Here is a 16,068-nt window from a genome sequence, read left to right on the forward strand (position 1 = left end):
TGAGAGAGAGAGAGAGAGAGAGAGAGAGAGAGAGAGAGAGAGAGAGAGAGAGAGAGAGAGAGAGAGAGAGATAGACAGAGAGAGAATGTCTTCTGGAATACCTTCAGAAATCTCTCACCTTTTTCCTATACCATTAAACCAGACCTGCACAACCTGGCAGTAGGTAGGGGCCAAAATTAAAATAGGCTAAACTTCTTCAGGCAGCAGATACATTAGACCAGAGACAGACTGATCATGGTGTGGTTGCCACATGGTTGGATGTGACGAACAGGAGAGAGAGCACAGTGGCAACCCTACATTTTCTCTGGGGTTGCCTGAAATCCTTTGGCAGGCTGCAAGTGGCCCACAGCCACATGTTGTGCAGACCTGCATTAAATATTTTAATCAATGATTTTGATGAAGGCATAGATAACCTGAAATGTAGAAAGACAGCTAACACCCAAGTCCACTAAAAATGAGGCTAACACAAATACACTTTTTAGAGCTAGCAAGTCTGTCTCCTGTTTGGCTTTCCAATCACAGACTGATTTCCTTGTTTAAGGGGCAGATGAGATATTAAGTAGCCAGAAATAAACTAAGTAGAAATAAAATTTCCCCAGGAAGTCCACAAAAGTCTTGATCATTAGCAATAAGCCCTCATCTAGAACATCTTTAAGGTAGAGTAAATCCATCTGAAAGTGGTCCTCACCTTGAACAAGTATTCTAAACACTAATTTATCTTTGGAATATTCAACAATTACATATTAAGTGTAGTTATATATTATCCCTAGACACTGGGGTTACAAAGACAGAGTGGAAACATTACCTATACTCAAAAGGCTTATATTCTATTGGTATAGTCTTAGTGTAGTTTGTACTTTGAATATAATCCCCAAAACCAATTTAACACATCATATGCTTGATTAACATGGATATATCCATGACAAAAAAGTGAGAACATCATCTAGATAAGCACCAATGGATTGTTTGGAATCTGTCATGAATTATAGAATCTCTGACTTATAAGGGAATTCAGATTATCTTGCTAGGTAGATGGTTCTATACTAGACAATGTGAAACTAAATGGTTATTGTCTCTTATGGTTTAAACTCTAGTAGGGAATTAAGGAAAAGAAGCAGGTAAAATGTAAGAAAATGAACAATTATCAGAAAAAGAGATTCCATAACTAAAGATTGATGTGTCCTTATATGCACATTATGTAAAGGATTGTCTAACAGTTTTAACAACATAGCTCCATTAGGCATCTCTTTCCTTTGATCTGATAAATTAAATTGTTTTTCCTTAGTGAGTGTATTGATTTGGGGGAAATATTTTTCCTCCATGTTAATGTCCAACAGCCAATTGTTAAATTTGTTTTAACATAAGCAATATAGGTTGGACAGTAAACTATATGCCAAAGTAAGAAGTAGTGGAGGGTGTGTGTGGAGGGGTTAATGTTTTCAAAGGTGTATTTAGAATTGAGTTCTGTTAGTTTATTCCCATTTCTGGCAATTCTATTTGACTCAAATCAATGAGATAGCTTGATAGGAGAGGTGCTGAATGACTGTAAAAAGGCAAATGTCCTTATTTTCAAAAACGGGTATAGCAAAGTTTATAAATTTTAAGTGAGTGAACTTAACTTTAATTCCTGATATAAATCCAAACACATGGTTAAAGGGATGGTTTGTGAGCAGTTAGAAAGGTTGTGATGATAACTGAGAGCCAATATGATTTCATCATACCATTGATACCAAATTAACTTCAACTGCTTTCTGTAAGAAATGATAAATCTAAATTCACTGACATGATTAATCAAAGACCATTTTCTGTCAAATTCCCCAAATAGGATCATCACATCATAGGTTTAGATCTAAAGATAACTTTAAGTTTCAAGTATATTACCATCCTTTTAAGGATGAGGAAACTGAGGTCCAGAGACATTAAGTGATTTGCCCAAGGTCACCGAAGTAGCAAAGGATAATTAGAACTCGTATCCTCTTACTCCAAATCCCCTGTTCTTTCCACTAAATAACATAACACAGGATAAGTTCTGGGCCAGATGACTCAGGCCAGTCTAGTGGTTCAGGTTAGGGATTGCAATAAAGTGAAACACTCATAGACCATATTAATTAAGAAAAGGAAGTTTACTTATCAATAGCAGAGAAAAGATGTTTAGTAAGGATGGTTGTTGTGTTTGTCCTTTGTTCGCGAAGAGGACCATGACATCAGGGAGGTGATGACATGACTTGCAATTGACTTTGATTTGAATGAGGGAAGATGTAGCATTGATCTGACTGGGTGAAATTTCACTGCTTCCACATATGTTGTTGTGGCATACTGGTTAGAAGGATGTAGCAAGTCTGAGGTAGGAGCCCCTGACATCTTGTGCAATGACTTTTGTATTTAGGTGATCAGGCCACTGGTTCAGCCTTAGTCCTCTAAGAGCAATTGAGTTCTGAATGCGTTTTCAATATCTTTTAAGTGAGATATTGTTCCTATGACACATCACTGTTTTATAGCAAGATCCTAAATGTTTCTGTGGGACCTTCAACAATTTAAATGTCCATAGGGTCATTACTGGGCAATTCTGACCTCAGGGATAAGAGAATCTGGACATAGGCAGTACTGGAGGATGGTAAAATAAAAACAAAACAAAAAGACAGCAAAAAATACAAGCAATGCAATATGAAAGAATGACTGAATATAGAGGAGAATAAAGATCAGAAACCCCAAACTTTATCTCTTAACTTCAGAAGGGCCAAATTTTAGATCTTAAGAGTTAGTCTGTGTGGTGGGTGAAGTGAATTCTTTATACTTCATAATGAACCTTCAGATGTTAAGCTGTGATGATGATCAGGAGCAACACCATGGAGAGCCACAGTTCAGATGGTGACATTTCTTACAATTCATTGGTGTGTAATGGAAGCAAAACCTCTTTCTAGCTGAGGAAGTCTATAGGTTATGGGTAAAAATGGATTGGAGGCAGTTTAGTACTGAAAGAAATTGTACAGTTTGCACAGCAAAGATGACAAATATTAGATTCCTATATTGAAATAGAAAATAAGCTAACAATTTTAATAAGGAACAGTCTTACATGGAGGAATAATATTCACTGTAATTACCTTTCCGAAATCACTTTACTATGCGCTACTGTGGAGTTGCTAAAATAGAAATCTCCTTCACTTTGTAGGAAGCTTATACAGGAGGTGCCTCTGGTACTCACATTGGAAAGTCTTTCACAAAGTTTGACATCCTTTTAATGCTACTATTTTGGTTCATAGAAACTAATAGATATGAGAGTCTTTCTTGGTATTGTGAAGGTCCAAACTTGGGATTAAGTCCCATGTGAGGTGATTCTTCTTCTTAGATATCACTACTCTTATGTTCACTCATCCCTGAAAGCATCTAACCAATATCACCAGATGACCTAGACATTTTAACTCTTCCAGAGAAATGCTCAGATTCCTAAATCTTGTGCAAGGAAATATGGTTGGTTAGTGCTATCCCTTCCCATCTAATCCTTCAAGCCCAAGCTTGTCTTTCAGTAAGCAAGAAACAAGAATATGAGCAATGTTTCCCTATATGCATTTCATAGCTTATAGGGAAGCATCAACAGGATGAAATGATATTATAATTAAGAAGATTAAATTTGAAGTCCTCCTGAATTTTGGTGGGGAAAATCACCTGCATAATTATAGAAAGGGAAAGACCTTATCTAACAGCTGTTCATATGAAAAAGAAGTAAAGGTTTTGCTTGACTCTGAGCTCAATATGAGATAAATGTCATGTGGCTACCCCAAAACAAAATAAAATCTTAGGCTCCATTATAGCAGGTACAATATAATTGGTAACCAAAGAAACTAAAAGATACATTGAAAAGTGTGGTAGTCAGGCTACATATGGAATATTGTACTCAGTTATTGACCTTACTGAATCCTGAAATCTCAAAAATTAATATTTGAAAGGAACATTAAGAATATGGAACATGTCTAGAGGAGGGTGAGCATAATGGTGAAGAATTTGGAAAACATATATTAATTATGAAGAAGGCTGAATGAATAGGAAGTGTTTAGCCTGGAAAAGAAAAGATTTAGGGAGGATATGCAAGATGTCTTCAAGTATTAGGAGAGCTTTTATGTGTTAGAGTAGTGGGGGGTTGGACTAGATAACCTCTAATATCCTTTCCAACATTAGATTCTCTAATAAATAGTTTATAGGCTACCTCCTCACATCAAATACCTGTTGGCTTATTTTTGAAAAAGCACAAAAATAATCATGAGTCAGACCAACCAGACCTGGGTGACAGAATTCTTATTCCTGGGACTTTCTGATGACCCTCAGACTCAGCTTCTACTCTTCATGTTGTTCCTGGTCATCTACTTGGTTACTGCACTTGGAAACTTGCTTCTCATCATCCTGGTTCTGGCTGACTCAAAACTCCAAATGCCCATGTACTTTTTCCTGTGCAATTTGTCTGCGGCTGACCTCTGCTTCTCTACTAGCATTGTTCCCCAAGCCCTAGTCCATATGCTGACCAGGAGAAAGTTCATTTCCTTCGTGGGCTGTGCAGCTCAGCTTTTCCTATTCCTCATTTTTGGATGTGCAGGGTGTGCACTGTTATCTGTGATGTCCTATGACCGGTACTTGGCAATCTGTGACCCCATGCACTACCCTCTCATCATGACAAGAAAGGTATGTATCAAGTTGGCTTTGGGGTGCTGGATAAGTGGTGTACTAGTGTCAATAGTGGACACGACATTCACACTACAAGTCCCCTACCGAGGAGACAATAAGATTGCTCATTTCTTCTGTGAGGCCCCAGCCCTCCTGCCTCTGGGATCTGCAGACACCCACAGAGCAGAGACAGTCATTTTTTTAATGGGTGTGGTGATTCTTCTTGCACCAGTATCCCTGATCCTGGTCTCCTATGGCTCTATCATAGTAACTGTGGTCAGGATGAAGTCAACCTCAGGGAGACTCAAGGCATTCTCCACTTGTGGCTCTCATCTTATTGTGGTAACCATTTTTTATGTATCAGCAATCATGACCTATATGACACCTAAGTCTTCTAAGGAGCAAGGGAAGCTGGTGTCTATTTTCTATGCTGTGATAGCTCCCATGTTTAACCCCCTCATCTACAGCCTGAGGAACAAGGAAGTAAAGAGGGCATTCAGAAACACCATCATCAAAAGACAACCTTGGGGGCAGCTAGGTGGCGCAGTGGATAAAGCACCAGCCCTGAAGTCAGGAGGACCTGAGTTCAAATCCGGCCTCAGACCAAACACTTGACACTTATTAGTTGTGTGATCCTGGGCAAGTCACTTAACCCCAATTGCCTAAAAAAGAAAAAAAAAGATAACCTTGCAAACTTTGATCCTCTCAATATAGTTGATTTTAGTAATGTACTTCATCTTCAAAGGTTATTATATGGTTTCTTGGGGGTGGGGGGATGTCTTTTCTCTTAGGAATGGGGGAATGGAGGAAATGTATATTTATATTGCTCTAAATAGGTGTGTGTATACCTATGTCAATTATTATGGATAGAATGTATATATGCTTTATACTTGTAATATGTCTCAATAGGGAGAGGTATAAGGTGATGAAGATTTGGGTAATGATTTTAATGTGGAGAATTAAAAAAGTTAATTAATTTGGAGTTACCAACACAACAATGTGGAAGGAGCACCACTTTTTGAATTGTATAACATAAGTTCAAGTCCTGCCTCGTATGTTTTCTACCTGCAATACTTTGGACAAATTACTTAGCCTCCTTAAGCCTCGATTTCATTAGTAAAATGAATTGGACTAACTGGCCTCTGAAGACTCCTTTAGCCATCGATCTAAAACCCTGTAACAGCAACTGGAAATTCCACAACATATTTTGGGGGATAGAGTGACATGTGGTGTAAACATTGATGGGAACAAGAAGAGACAGGCATTTAGGAATTTGAATGGGGGCACTACACACACAACATAAAACTAATCTGATCTTAGACAGCTATTAATACAAATATGACATTTTAAATGTTTAAGACTAAACTGCCACTATCTGGAGGGATATTCTATAAGTGGATGAAACATTTTAAGGAGGACATTTTTCAGCCAGAGTGTGTCCAGAGGAATGTAGCTACAGCGATAAAAAGGATTTGAAAACATGCTATGTAAAGGTTAGTTCAAATCACAGAATTGCAATGTTGAGTGAGATTTCCAACTTTGGTTGATTCTACATGTACCTGCAAAGGAATCCCATGTAAAACATCACTGACAAGATGTCAACCACTGTTTAAAGATCATCTTTAATAAGAAATCTACTAAGGCAACCTGTTCTAGTTCTGCACAGCTCTGATTTTGAGAAATATATTTTTCTTCTGTTGAGCCAAAGTCTGTTTCCCTACAAATTCCACTCATCACTTCATCAATCTGCTTGGGTCAAGTAGAATAAGTTTAATCTATATTCCAAAAGAACATCTTTTAAATATTTAAGGCAGCTACCATGACTTTGTTCCCCCTACCTCTTCATGCACCTGCTTTCTCTTTTATGAGTAAATTATCCTATCTTGAGTAACCATTTCATAGTCTGTGAAATCTTCTCTAATCTCAGAACCTCAAAAGAAAAGAAATATGCACTAGCATATTGAAATAGAGAGAGATAATGCCATCAATGGGAGTCCCTGTTTCATTGTGTTTCTCTTAATCCCACACTATTAGATGCTGAGTACTGACTCTCCAATCACATGTAATCAATTTACATCAATTAACTTTTTTTCTTGCAATATTTCATTTTTCTCAATTGTGTGTAAAATTTTTTAACATTTTTTTTAAAATTTTGAGATTCAAATTCTTTCTCTTCCTTTCTCCTCTCTCCCCTCCTTGAGAAGGCAAGCAACTTGATATAGATTATACATGTGCAGTCATGAAAAAAAAATTCTGTATTAGCCATGTTGCAAAAGAAAACACAGACCTGCCCCGCCCCAAAACCCCAAGACTAATAAAAAAGCAAAAAAAAAAATTATGGTATACTCTGCATTCAGACTCCATCAGTTCTTTCTCCGCAGTGGATAGCATTTTTCATCATAAGTCCTTTGGAATTGTCTTAGATCATTGTATTACTGAGAAGAGGTAAGTCATTCACAGTTAATCATTGTACAATATTGCTATTACTGTGTACATTGTTCTCCTAGTTGTATTCATTTCACTTTGCATCAGTTCATGTAAGTTTTCCCAGGTTTTTCTGAAATCTGCTTGCTTGTCATTTCTTATAGCACAATAACATTCCATTACAATTATATACCACAACTCATTCAGTTATTCTAGTTTCCAATTCTTTGCCACCACAAAAAGAGCTGCTATAAATATTTTTGTACATGTAGATCTTTTTCCTTTTTCTTTGATCTCTTTGGGGTATACAACTAGTAGTGACATTGCTGGGTCAAAGGGTACACACATGGTTTTATAGCCCTTTGGGCATAGGTTCCAAATTACTCTCCAGAATGGATCAGTTCACAAATCTACCAAATAATACATGTCCCTATTTTTCCACATCCCCTCCAACATTTGTCATTTTCCATTTTCTGTCATATTAGTCAATCTGAAGGTGTGAAGTGGTACCTCACAGTTGTTCTAATGTACATTTCTCTAATCAATAGTGATTCAGAGCATTTTTCATATGACTATAGATACCTTTGATTTTTTTGTTTGAAAACTGCCTGTTCATATCCTTTGACGATTTAACAATTGCAGAATGACTTGTATTCTTATAAATTTGACTCAGTTCTCTATATGTTTGAGAAATTAGGCCTTTATCAGAGAAACTTGCTGTAAACTTTTCCCCTAGTTTCCTGCCTTCCTTCTAATCTTGGTTGCATTGACTTTGTGAAAAACCGTTTTAATACGATATAATCAAAATTTTACATTCTGTAATGCCTTCTATCTATTATTTGGCAATAAATTCTTCCCTTGTCCAAAAATCTGACAGGTAAAATATTCCATGCTCTCCTAATTTGCTTATGATACCACCCTTTATGTCTAAATCGTGTACTCATTTTAACCTTATCTTGGTACATGATATGGGATGGTGGTCTATGCCCAGTTTCTGCCACACTATTTTCCAGTTTTCCCAATAATTTTTGTCAAAGAGTGATTGCTTGTCCCCAAATATTGGATCTTTGGATATGTAAAACACTAGATTACTATGGTTATTTACCACTATGTATTATGTCCCTAATCTATTCCACTGATCCACTCTTCTACTTCTTAGCTAGCATCAAATTGTTTTGATGATTACTACTTTGTAACACATTTTGGAGATGTGGTACTGCTAAGCCACTTTTGATCACATTTTTTAAAATGGCAATTTGTTTTGATGGACTATATGTGTTGGGTTTGAAGGGGATTTTAGATTATTGTTCGATAGGAGGAAGAGATAATTCTTAAAAAAGAAAGAGAGGAACCAGGATATTTATATTTAGCCTTCTGTAGGTGTCCAGTTTTCTTTTTATTCATAGTTCTATTCAGTTAGGAACAACATTATACAATTTGAGCTTTGGGTTGGGGGAAAAGGTATTCTACTGATTGTAGAAAATCCTTAAGACCAACTTATTCATCAAATAATAATTCATTTCTGAAAAATATATATCCAAAATATCATAAAAGCACTGAGATCATAAAATTGAATCAATATGTGTTATTTCAATTGACTTAATTTTCTCAGCAAAAACAAAAACATCAAAGACCTAGAACTTAAATATTGTTCTTAGAAACCAACAAGGAGATTTCTTGTTATAATGCACCTAGTAGATTTTATACCCAATAAGTTGGTCACTCATTCATGCATCTTCTTATTTGAATGTACAATACAGGAGATAAAAAATGAATAGAGTGTAGGCCCTGGAATCAGAGGACCTAAGTTCAAATCTGGCCTTAGACACTTGCTAGCTGTATGATCCTAGGCAAGTCACTTAAACCTGTTTGGCTCCTTTCCTCATCTGGAAAATGAGCCCAAGAAGGAAATGGCAAACCACTCCAATATCTTTGCCAAGAAGACTCCAAAATGGGGGTCTTGGAGAGTTAGACACAACTGAAATGACTTAACAACAGCAACAATCTGGGAGAGGAGAAGAAAAAATATTCAGAGTTTGAGGCTGGAGATGTAGCTTTGAATTACCTCCACTAAAATTTCCTTCTTGCTACCACTTGAGAATCACTCTGAAATGAAACATACTCCCTCACTATACTAATGAGCAAGAAATACTCTAGAGCATTATACATTATAAATACTCTAGATACCATTTTTCATTATCACCCATTAAATTGGAACTATAATCAAAGAATTAGTCCTTATTTGAAAGGCAATTCCTAAGATCCGTTAAGGAAACTTGCAAATACAAAAGTCTTGATTTCAGCCAGTTTTCCACTCTTCTCCTTTTCTCCCACCTTCTCTTCTTTCTCCTTTCCTAATTCTCTCACAAGAATTTGAATCAAGATTTCTGCCTTGTCACCAAGGTCCAGGTACTTTTTATCCTGCCTGACGTGCACAGTGGCCACTCCTCAATCATTTTCTCTGCTTTCTCTTACAAGAGTTTCTTGACTAACTATGAAATGCTTTCCTGATCTTTTCTGTCTTTCAGGTGAGAAACAGGAGGGGAAAGGGGGAAGATGTTATTGAAATAAGGTGAGTTTGGTCTTGTAAAGCTATAGCTTTAGCATCTTTCTGGCTTTTCCTTTTGTTTCAAGATGCCCTGTCCAATAAACCTCATATACCAGTGTTTTCCACTAGGCAGTGGATTCACCTAGATGGTTTCATTATGGGATCTGTGTCCATTTTCACCATGATAATCTCCATGATAGATAACTGCCATGATAGAAACTAAGATGTAATGAATTGTGGGTTATGGCTTGCATCAAAATAAAATTCCTTTGATGCAGGCACTATTTTAACGGTATTTACATTCATTTATACTTGGCAAGGGTTTGGGTATGAGAAGATCCTTTACATATTTTCTCTTGGTGATGAAAATGACCATCTACCTGAAAATTCCTAGTTATGAGCCAAGTGAGAGATAAACTCTATGTGGTGAGGGAGCTGGTCCCCAAATTTCACTCAGAAAAAGTACACCTATCTCTCAAAGGCATGAGAATGAGCTGTAGAAGTACCATTGACAATGTAATACCTAAGATGAAGTTTCAGACCAAGGGCTTGAAAATGTGAGGTATTTAATCTTTGGTTCATTCAGCTCTGGAGGATCATGGACTATTGTAAGTGTACACTTTTGGCATTGAGTGGCAGCATAACAGGTTGATACAGTCTTTGCTAAGGCCCCAATATTTAGTTCCCTAAGATCATAAATGAGCCCCCAAACATGTCCACTCCTTCCCTTCTCTTCTGCTTGTCAAAACTATCCTAGACTTGCCCTTCCTTTGGGGCTTCCCTGGGTACAATAGGGCACTTGAATTAAAGCAGGATATGACATACGAAAATGCAGAAGAACTAAGGAGGACAATTTCAAGGGAGGCTGGATAGATTGTAGGATAGTGGTTGGAGTATGAGTATTGAGGATGAATGATAGAGAATGAGGGTAGTATGTCTCAAAATTAGAACAGAAATATGGAGTTCTCCATTGGCTCCTTTGTGTCTCTCTAGCAGTAAGGCTTCAGATTTAACTCAGAACCTTCAAGCATGTCTCAATCAAGAAACCCAGACCTGTCATGATGAACTCTGAAAATTCCCTTTGAGAGCATTTCTTGACTGTTATTGCCCACCCTCCCCCCAAAGCAAAGAAGTAATAGAAGTCAAGTTGTAGAGAATTGGCTGCTATGTTGGGTTCCCATCGTGAAGCAACTTTCTTCCTATAGGAATGAATTTGAGCTCTACTAATAGCAAGTGTTTACAGATATTATAAAAGAGACGGCACGTGAGCACTTAGAAAGTGAAGCAGTGATCATGAAGAACTAATGGAATTTTTCAGGAACAAATAATGAGAAAATAACTTGATTTCTCTTTGGGGAATGCCATTAGCATTCCAGCTTTGAGCCAAGATTTTGGCAACACATCTTAAGATAAACTTGTTAACAAAATGGAGAGATATGGTCTGGATGATGGAGCAGTTAGATGAATTTAGTTTTAGTTGAAGGATTGTAAGCAAAAAGGAATGATTAAAGTATTGTTGTCAATATGGAAATTGAGTAAGGGTTGGCTCCTGTTAGGGTGTCTCCACAGAGTTCTCTTTGGTCCTGTAATGGCTTAACATTTTAATCAATGACTTGAATAAAGACATAGATGACATGATTATAAAAATCTTAGAGAAATGCAAAGAGATAATTAACATGTTGCATAACACAAAAGGGATATGAAAATATTTGACCAAGCTAAAACAAAGGGACAAATTTAAAAAATTGAAATTTATTGAGCACAGATGCAAAGTACTACATCTTGTTTTAAACAAATGGGGACTAAAGTTGATATCGATAGACAGATGTTCATATAAAAAAACCCTAGAGATTTCAGTAGATTCAAAGCTTGGTTTCCTTAAAAATGTGATATGACAGCCAAGAAAGCTTAATGCAATCTCAGAAGCATAGTGCGCACAGCAAGAGTGGTTATATTGCTTCATATGATTCCTTAGTCATAGCACATCAAGGTTACTGTGCACACATCAAAAGACCACATTTTGGGGACATTTTTTACCTGGAACATATCTAGATTTTGGTGACCAAGATTAGCAGGGGACTTGGTGCCATGCCACATGAATACAACTTGAAGGAACCAGGAATGTTTAGAATGGAGAAGACTTGTGGGAGTTGTAGAGGAAATGTTAATTGTTGTCAAGTATTTGAAGGATTGTCATATGGAATACTCCAATTTACTTGATTCCATTCATTGAAATTAGGAGTCATGGATAAAAGTTGCTGACAGGCAGATTTTTATTCAACATAAGGAAAAAGTTTTCTAACAATTAGAACTGCCTGAAGGTGCAAAGAGATGCCTCAGAAAGTGGTATATTTCATACCACTGGATGTATTTAAGAAATCATTGGAGAATTTGTAGAAGGGATTTCTACACAGGCATAGATTTGATTAAATAAGCTCTGGGGTTCTATAGGTTTTCTCTGTTCTGTGAATCCTCACATTATAGTAGAGAGACAGGAGAAGTTGGATAAATCTCCAACTTATTGATCTACTTTCTCATCCTTTCACATGATCATGCAATGTTCAGATTAGTAGGAGGAAATGAGGAAGGGTATATTGAGGATGGAGGCATGGAGGGGGAAAGACAAAGTCAAAGCCAAAGCCAGAAGGCATGAATTCTAAGACTCAGTCACTCTCCTTAAAGATTTCCCATCCTTGCCCTGTCATATTTACTTCCAATGAAATGTCACATTTTGTACTGTGACTAGTACTTGACACTCAAATCTTAAATTGTATGAAGTAGGAGTAAAATTAGATTGAGTTAGTCTGAACTTTTAGAACATTCATATAGTTTGTCTCTCTAAAATACAAATAATATCTTCTATTAATAGAATCTTAGCTAGAAGACATCTTACGGGACTTTTTTAAAAAATAAAAAGGGTTCAATTACAATTAGTAGCATTTATTTTAACAATCAATGCACTAAAATCTTTATAAAATGATTTCTCTTAAGCCAGTTGTACATAGCTCTGACACATACAGTACTATCCATATTATTAATCAACTTCACCCTTTTCCCATAGATAATCCAAAGTAACAATAGATCACATCAATTGGAAAAGTGAATTCCAATGAATATCTTCCAATGAGTGGAATTTTCTTTCTATGCTGTTTTGAATTCTTAAACATGTACTAGGCAGTCAGGTAGTGCAATGGTTAGAGTGTTAGACTAAGAGTTTAATGAGCAATCATCTTTTTTATTGTACTATGTTGTGGAAATGTTTGTTGTATTTCATAAATTAAAAATAAAATTTAATAATGTAAAAAAGGACATAGATATTAGTTAAAAAAAAAGAAAATGAATGTCAGAAGAAATTATGGGAAATTGTTGTGTTTACCCTTCCTCTGGGGTTAGAAAGGAAGTGCTAGTAAAGAGATGTAGGTCAGACATTGGGCATCAGACAATGCAGGTGGTCCATGACAGGTTGATTCTTAACTGTAGTGAGTATATGGGAAGGGAAGGAATGGATGAGGAGTAGAGAAAGCAATGAAAAATAGAAATTTTTAAGTACGAAATATTATATTCAGTTCTGGGTGCCATATTTTAGGAAAGGCCTTGCCAATTTGGCAAGCACTATGACCAGAATGGTAAGAGAACTATAAACCATTCCCTCTGAAGATCATAAGAGAGAAGTTATCATAGTAAGTGACTTGATTCTGTTCCTATTTCCTTTTCCCTAAAATCTTGAAAGCTTTTCTCTTATGAGCAGAAATATCCATTTCATTCCCAGTTCACATTTTCTTAAATGTTAGTGTAGCTCTTTTTCTTTTTTGACTGTTATCTATACTATTGTACCAAAAAAGCCAAGTGTGTGTATAGGTTCAGTTTCCTAGTTCTTTCTTGGATTAAGGGAGACAATCATATTATTTGGTGACTCACATGCATCAGGTATTTAATAATAGCAAGGTAAATCTATTATATAGAGACTCAAGTGGTATCAGTCAAGCCTTTTAGAGCCTAAATTTCTCAAATCTTCTTGTGTATGCAACTGGTTGATACAACCAGGGAGTAGACAAAACTTGAGATTAAGTGGCCTGCTTCCTCTTTGTTTTTGTTTTTGTTCAGTCATTCAGTCATGTTTGACTCTATGTGACCCCATGGACTTTTTTCCATGGGTTTTTCTTGGCAAAGATAATGAGATAGTCTGCCATTTCCTTCTCCAGTGTGTCCCCATTTTATAGATAAGGAACTGAGGCAAATAAGGGTTAAGTGACTTGCCCAGTGCCACACAGGTAGTAAGTGTTTGAGACTGGATTTGAACTCAGATCTTTCTGGCTCCAATACTGGTGCACCAAATTCCTGCACCAAATTCCTGTTAAAATATTAGTAAAGAAATAAGTATTTAGGAGTATAGCATCATCTTATACAGATTCTTCATTTAAGTGGTGATTGTTTAATTGTCAAGAGTCCCCTTTCACAAGCTAACTTGACTTTTGCCCAGTAAAAGCAATGATATCCAGACCAAAAAAAATGGAGTTGTCTTTGTCCCCTTTTTTTCTCTGGATAATAAGGTAGAGACATAAATAAATCAATAAATTTTACTAGTATTGAATAACATCCTTTCTTTCTTTCTCTGTCTCTCTGTCTCTGTCTCTGTTTCTGTCTCTGTATATCTATATATAATATACACACATACATACACACATACAAGTACATAATGGAATGTGGAAGCAAGCCACATACCTAACAAATAACATTTAATTTATATTTAAGTATTCAATTTCCAATTACTTGTCTTTCAACATATCTCACTATAGTGACTTCTGTCATTGTCAACCTGAGAGGAGTTGTTCTGACTGGAGCTATTCTGCTGATGGAGGAAGGAAGCCCTCTTTGAGGCAATCAGTGGTTCAATGGTTGCTTTATAAAAAACTAGCCTATGATTTGTGGTTTTTTTGGAAAGTGAATTGCATTTAAAATCAGTTGATGTGTTCTTTAATTTTCATTTTGAGCTTAACAAAACCAAATAAAATGAACATTTGCATAGCTCTATTAGAACAGAGAGTACTGAATATGAAAATGTAGATCTCAATTCTGTATAGCTTGCTTTTTTTTTTAAGTATATAATGTCAGCAAATAAGTTTTCAAAGCTATCCTGCTTGTGTGTGCTTCTTCTTGGTCTTTTTATTCTTTTCTGTGCATTAAAAAATAATAAAAAAAGATGTCACATTTCTTTTCTTTCTTTTTTGTTACCTGATCCTTCTATCCCCTCACATCCTTACCATTTTTTTTAAAGAAAAAAAGTGCTTGTAACAAATAAGCATTGTCAAGAAAAATAACTCCTGAATTGGTCATGTCCAAATACATGTATCTGCATTTTGAATACAACGCCTATGTCAGGAGATGGGCATTACTCTTCATCTTCAGAGCTCTGGAATCATAGTTTATAATTGCAATGATCAGAGTTCTGAGGTTTTTCAAAGATGTTTTTCTTCATAATGTTGTTGCCATTGCATAAAGTATTTTCCCAGTTCTTCACTCTATATCAGTTCATGTGGATCTTTCTAGGTTTCTCTGAAGCTTTCTCCTTATAACTTATGGCACAACTCATTCCACTATATTAATAAAATATAATTTATTTAGTTATTCCCAAATAAATGTACATTCACCTAGTTTCAAAATCTTTGATACTACCCAAAAAAGCTAATATAAGCATTTTTTTGCAAATAAATGGCCTTTTTTCCTTTAATCTCTTTGAGGGTATAAGGCTGAGTAGTGGTTTATTTGGATCACAGGGTATGGACAGTTTAGTAACTTTAGGGGCCTAGCTTCAAATTGCTATCAAGAATAGTTGAACCAAATTCACTGTTCCACCAATAGAGCAGTAGAATACTAAATTTTTTTCTCCAACAAGTTTCCTTTTCCTTTTATAACATCTTTGACAATCTGATGGGAATGAGATCAAACCTTGAGTTACTTCAACTTGAATTTTTCTAATTATCAGAATTACTTATTTATCTAATTTGGAACATTTTTAAGTACTTATTGGTAGTCCTTTGAAAACTGACTGTTCATATAATTTCACCATGATTCTATTGGAAAATGGTTCTTCTTATAAATTTGAATCAGTTAAGTGTATATTATGGATATGAGATTTTATTAGAAATTCTCTGCAAAGATTTTACCTATTTACCTATTTCTCTTTTAATTTTAATGAAATTGGTTTTGTTTGTGCAAGAACTTTTTAGTTTTCTGTAATCAAAATTGTTCATTTCAACTTCTCTGATCCTTTCTATCCCTTCTTTAATCAAAAATATTTCCACTCCATAAATCTAAAAAGGAATTTTTGTCTTGCTCCTTTAATTTGCTTGTGATGTCACATTTTATATCTGTGTAATATATCCTTTTGGAGTTTATCTTGGCATGTGCTGCAAGGAACTAGTTTATACCTAATTTCTACCAGA

The 16,068-nt window shown here is 35.8% G+C and overlaps 1 protein-coding gene across 1 annotated transcript; it reads left to right on the top strand.

Annotated features, from left to right (window-relative positions):
- Nucleotides 1-4,254: 4,254 nt before the first annotated feature.
- On the top strand, nucleotides 4,255-6,701 carry LOC114047202 (olfactory receptor 2D2-like). The gene is made up of 2 exons (XM_027868005.1): nucleotides 4,255-5,191; nucleotides 6,688-6,701. The coding sequence occupies exons 1-2, from the start codon at nucleotides 4,255-4,257 to the stop codon at nucleotides 6,699-6,701; spliced, it is 951 nt and encodes a 316-aa protein (XP_027723806.1).
- Nucleotides 6,702-16,068: the final 9,367 nt, after the last annotated feature.

This window comes from Vombatus ursinus, unplaced genomic scaffold (genome assembly GCF_900497805.2).
Source record: "Vombatus ursinus unplaced genomic scaffold, bare-nosed wombat genome assembly UNPS02014786.1, whole genome shotgun sequence".
NCBI classification, from domain to species: Eukaryota; Metazoa; Chordata; class Mammalia; order Diprotodontia; family Vombatidae; genus Vombatus; species Vombatus ursinus.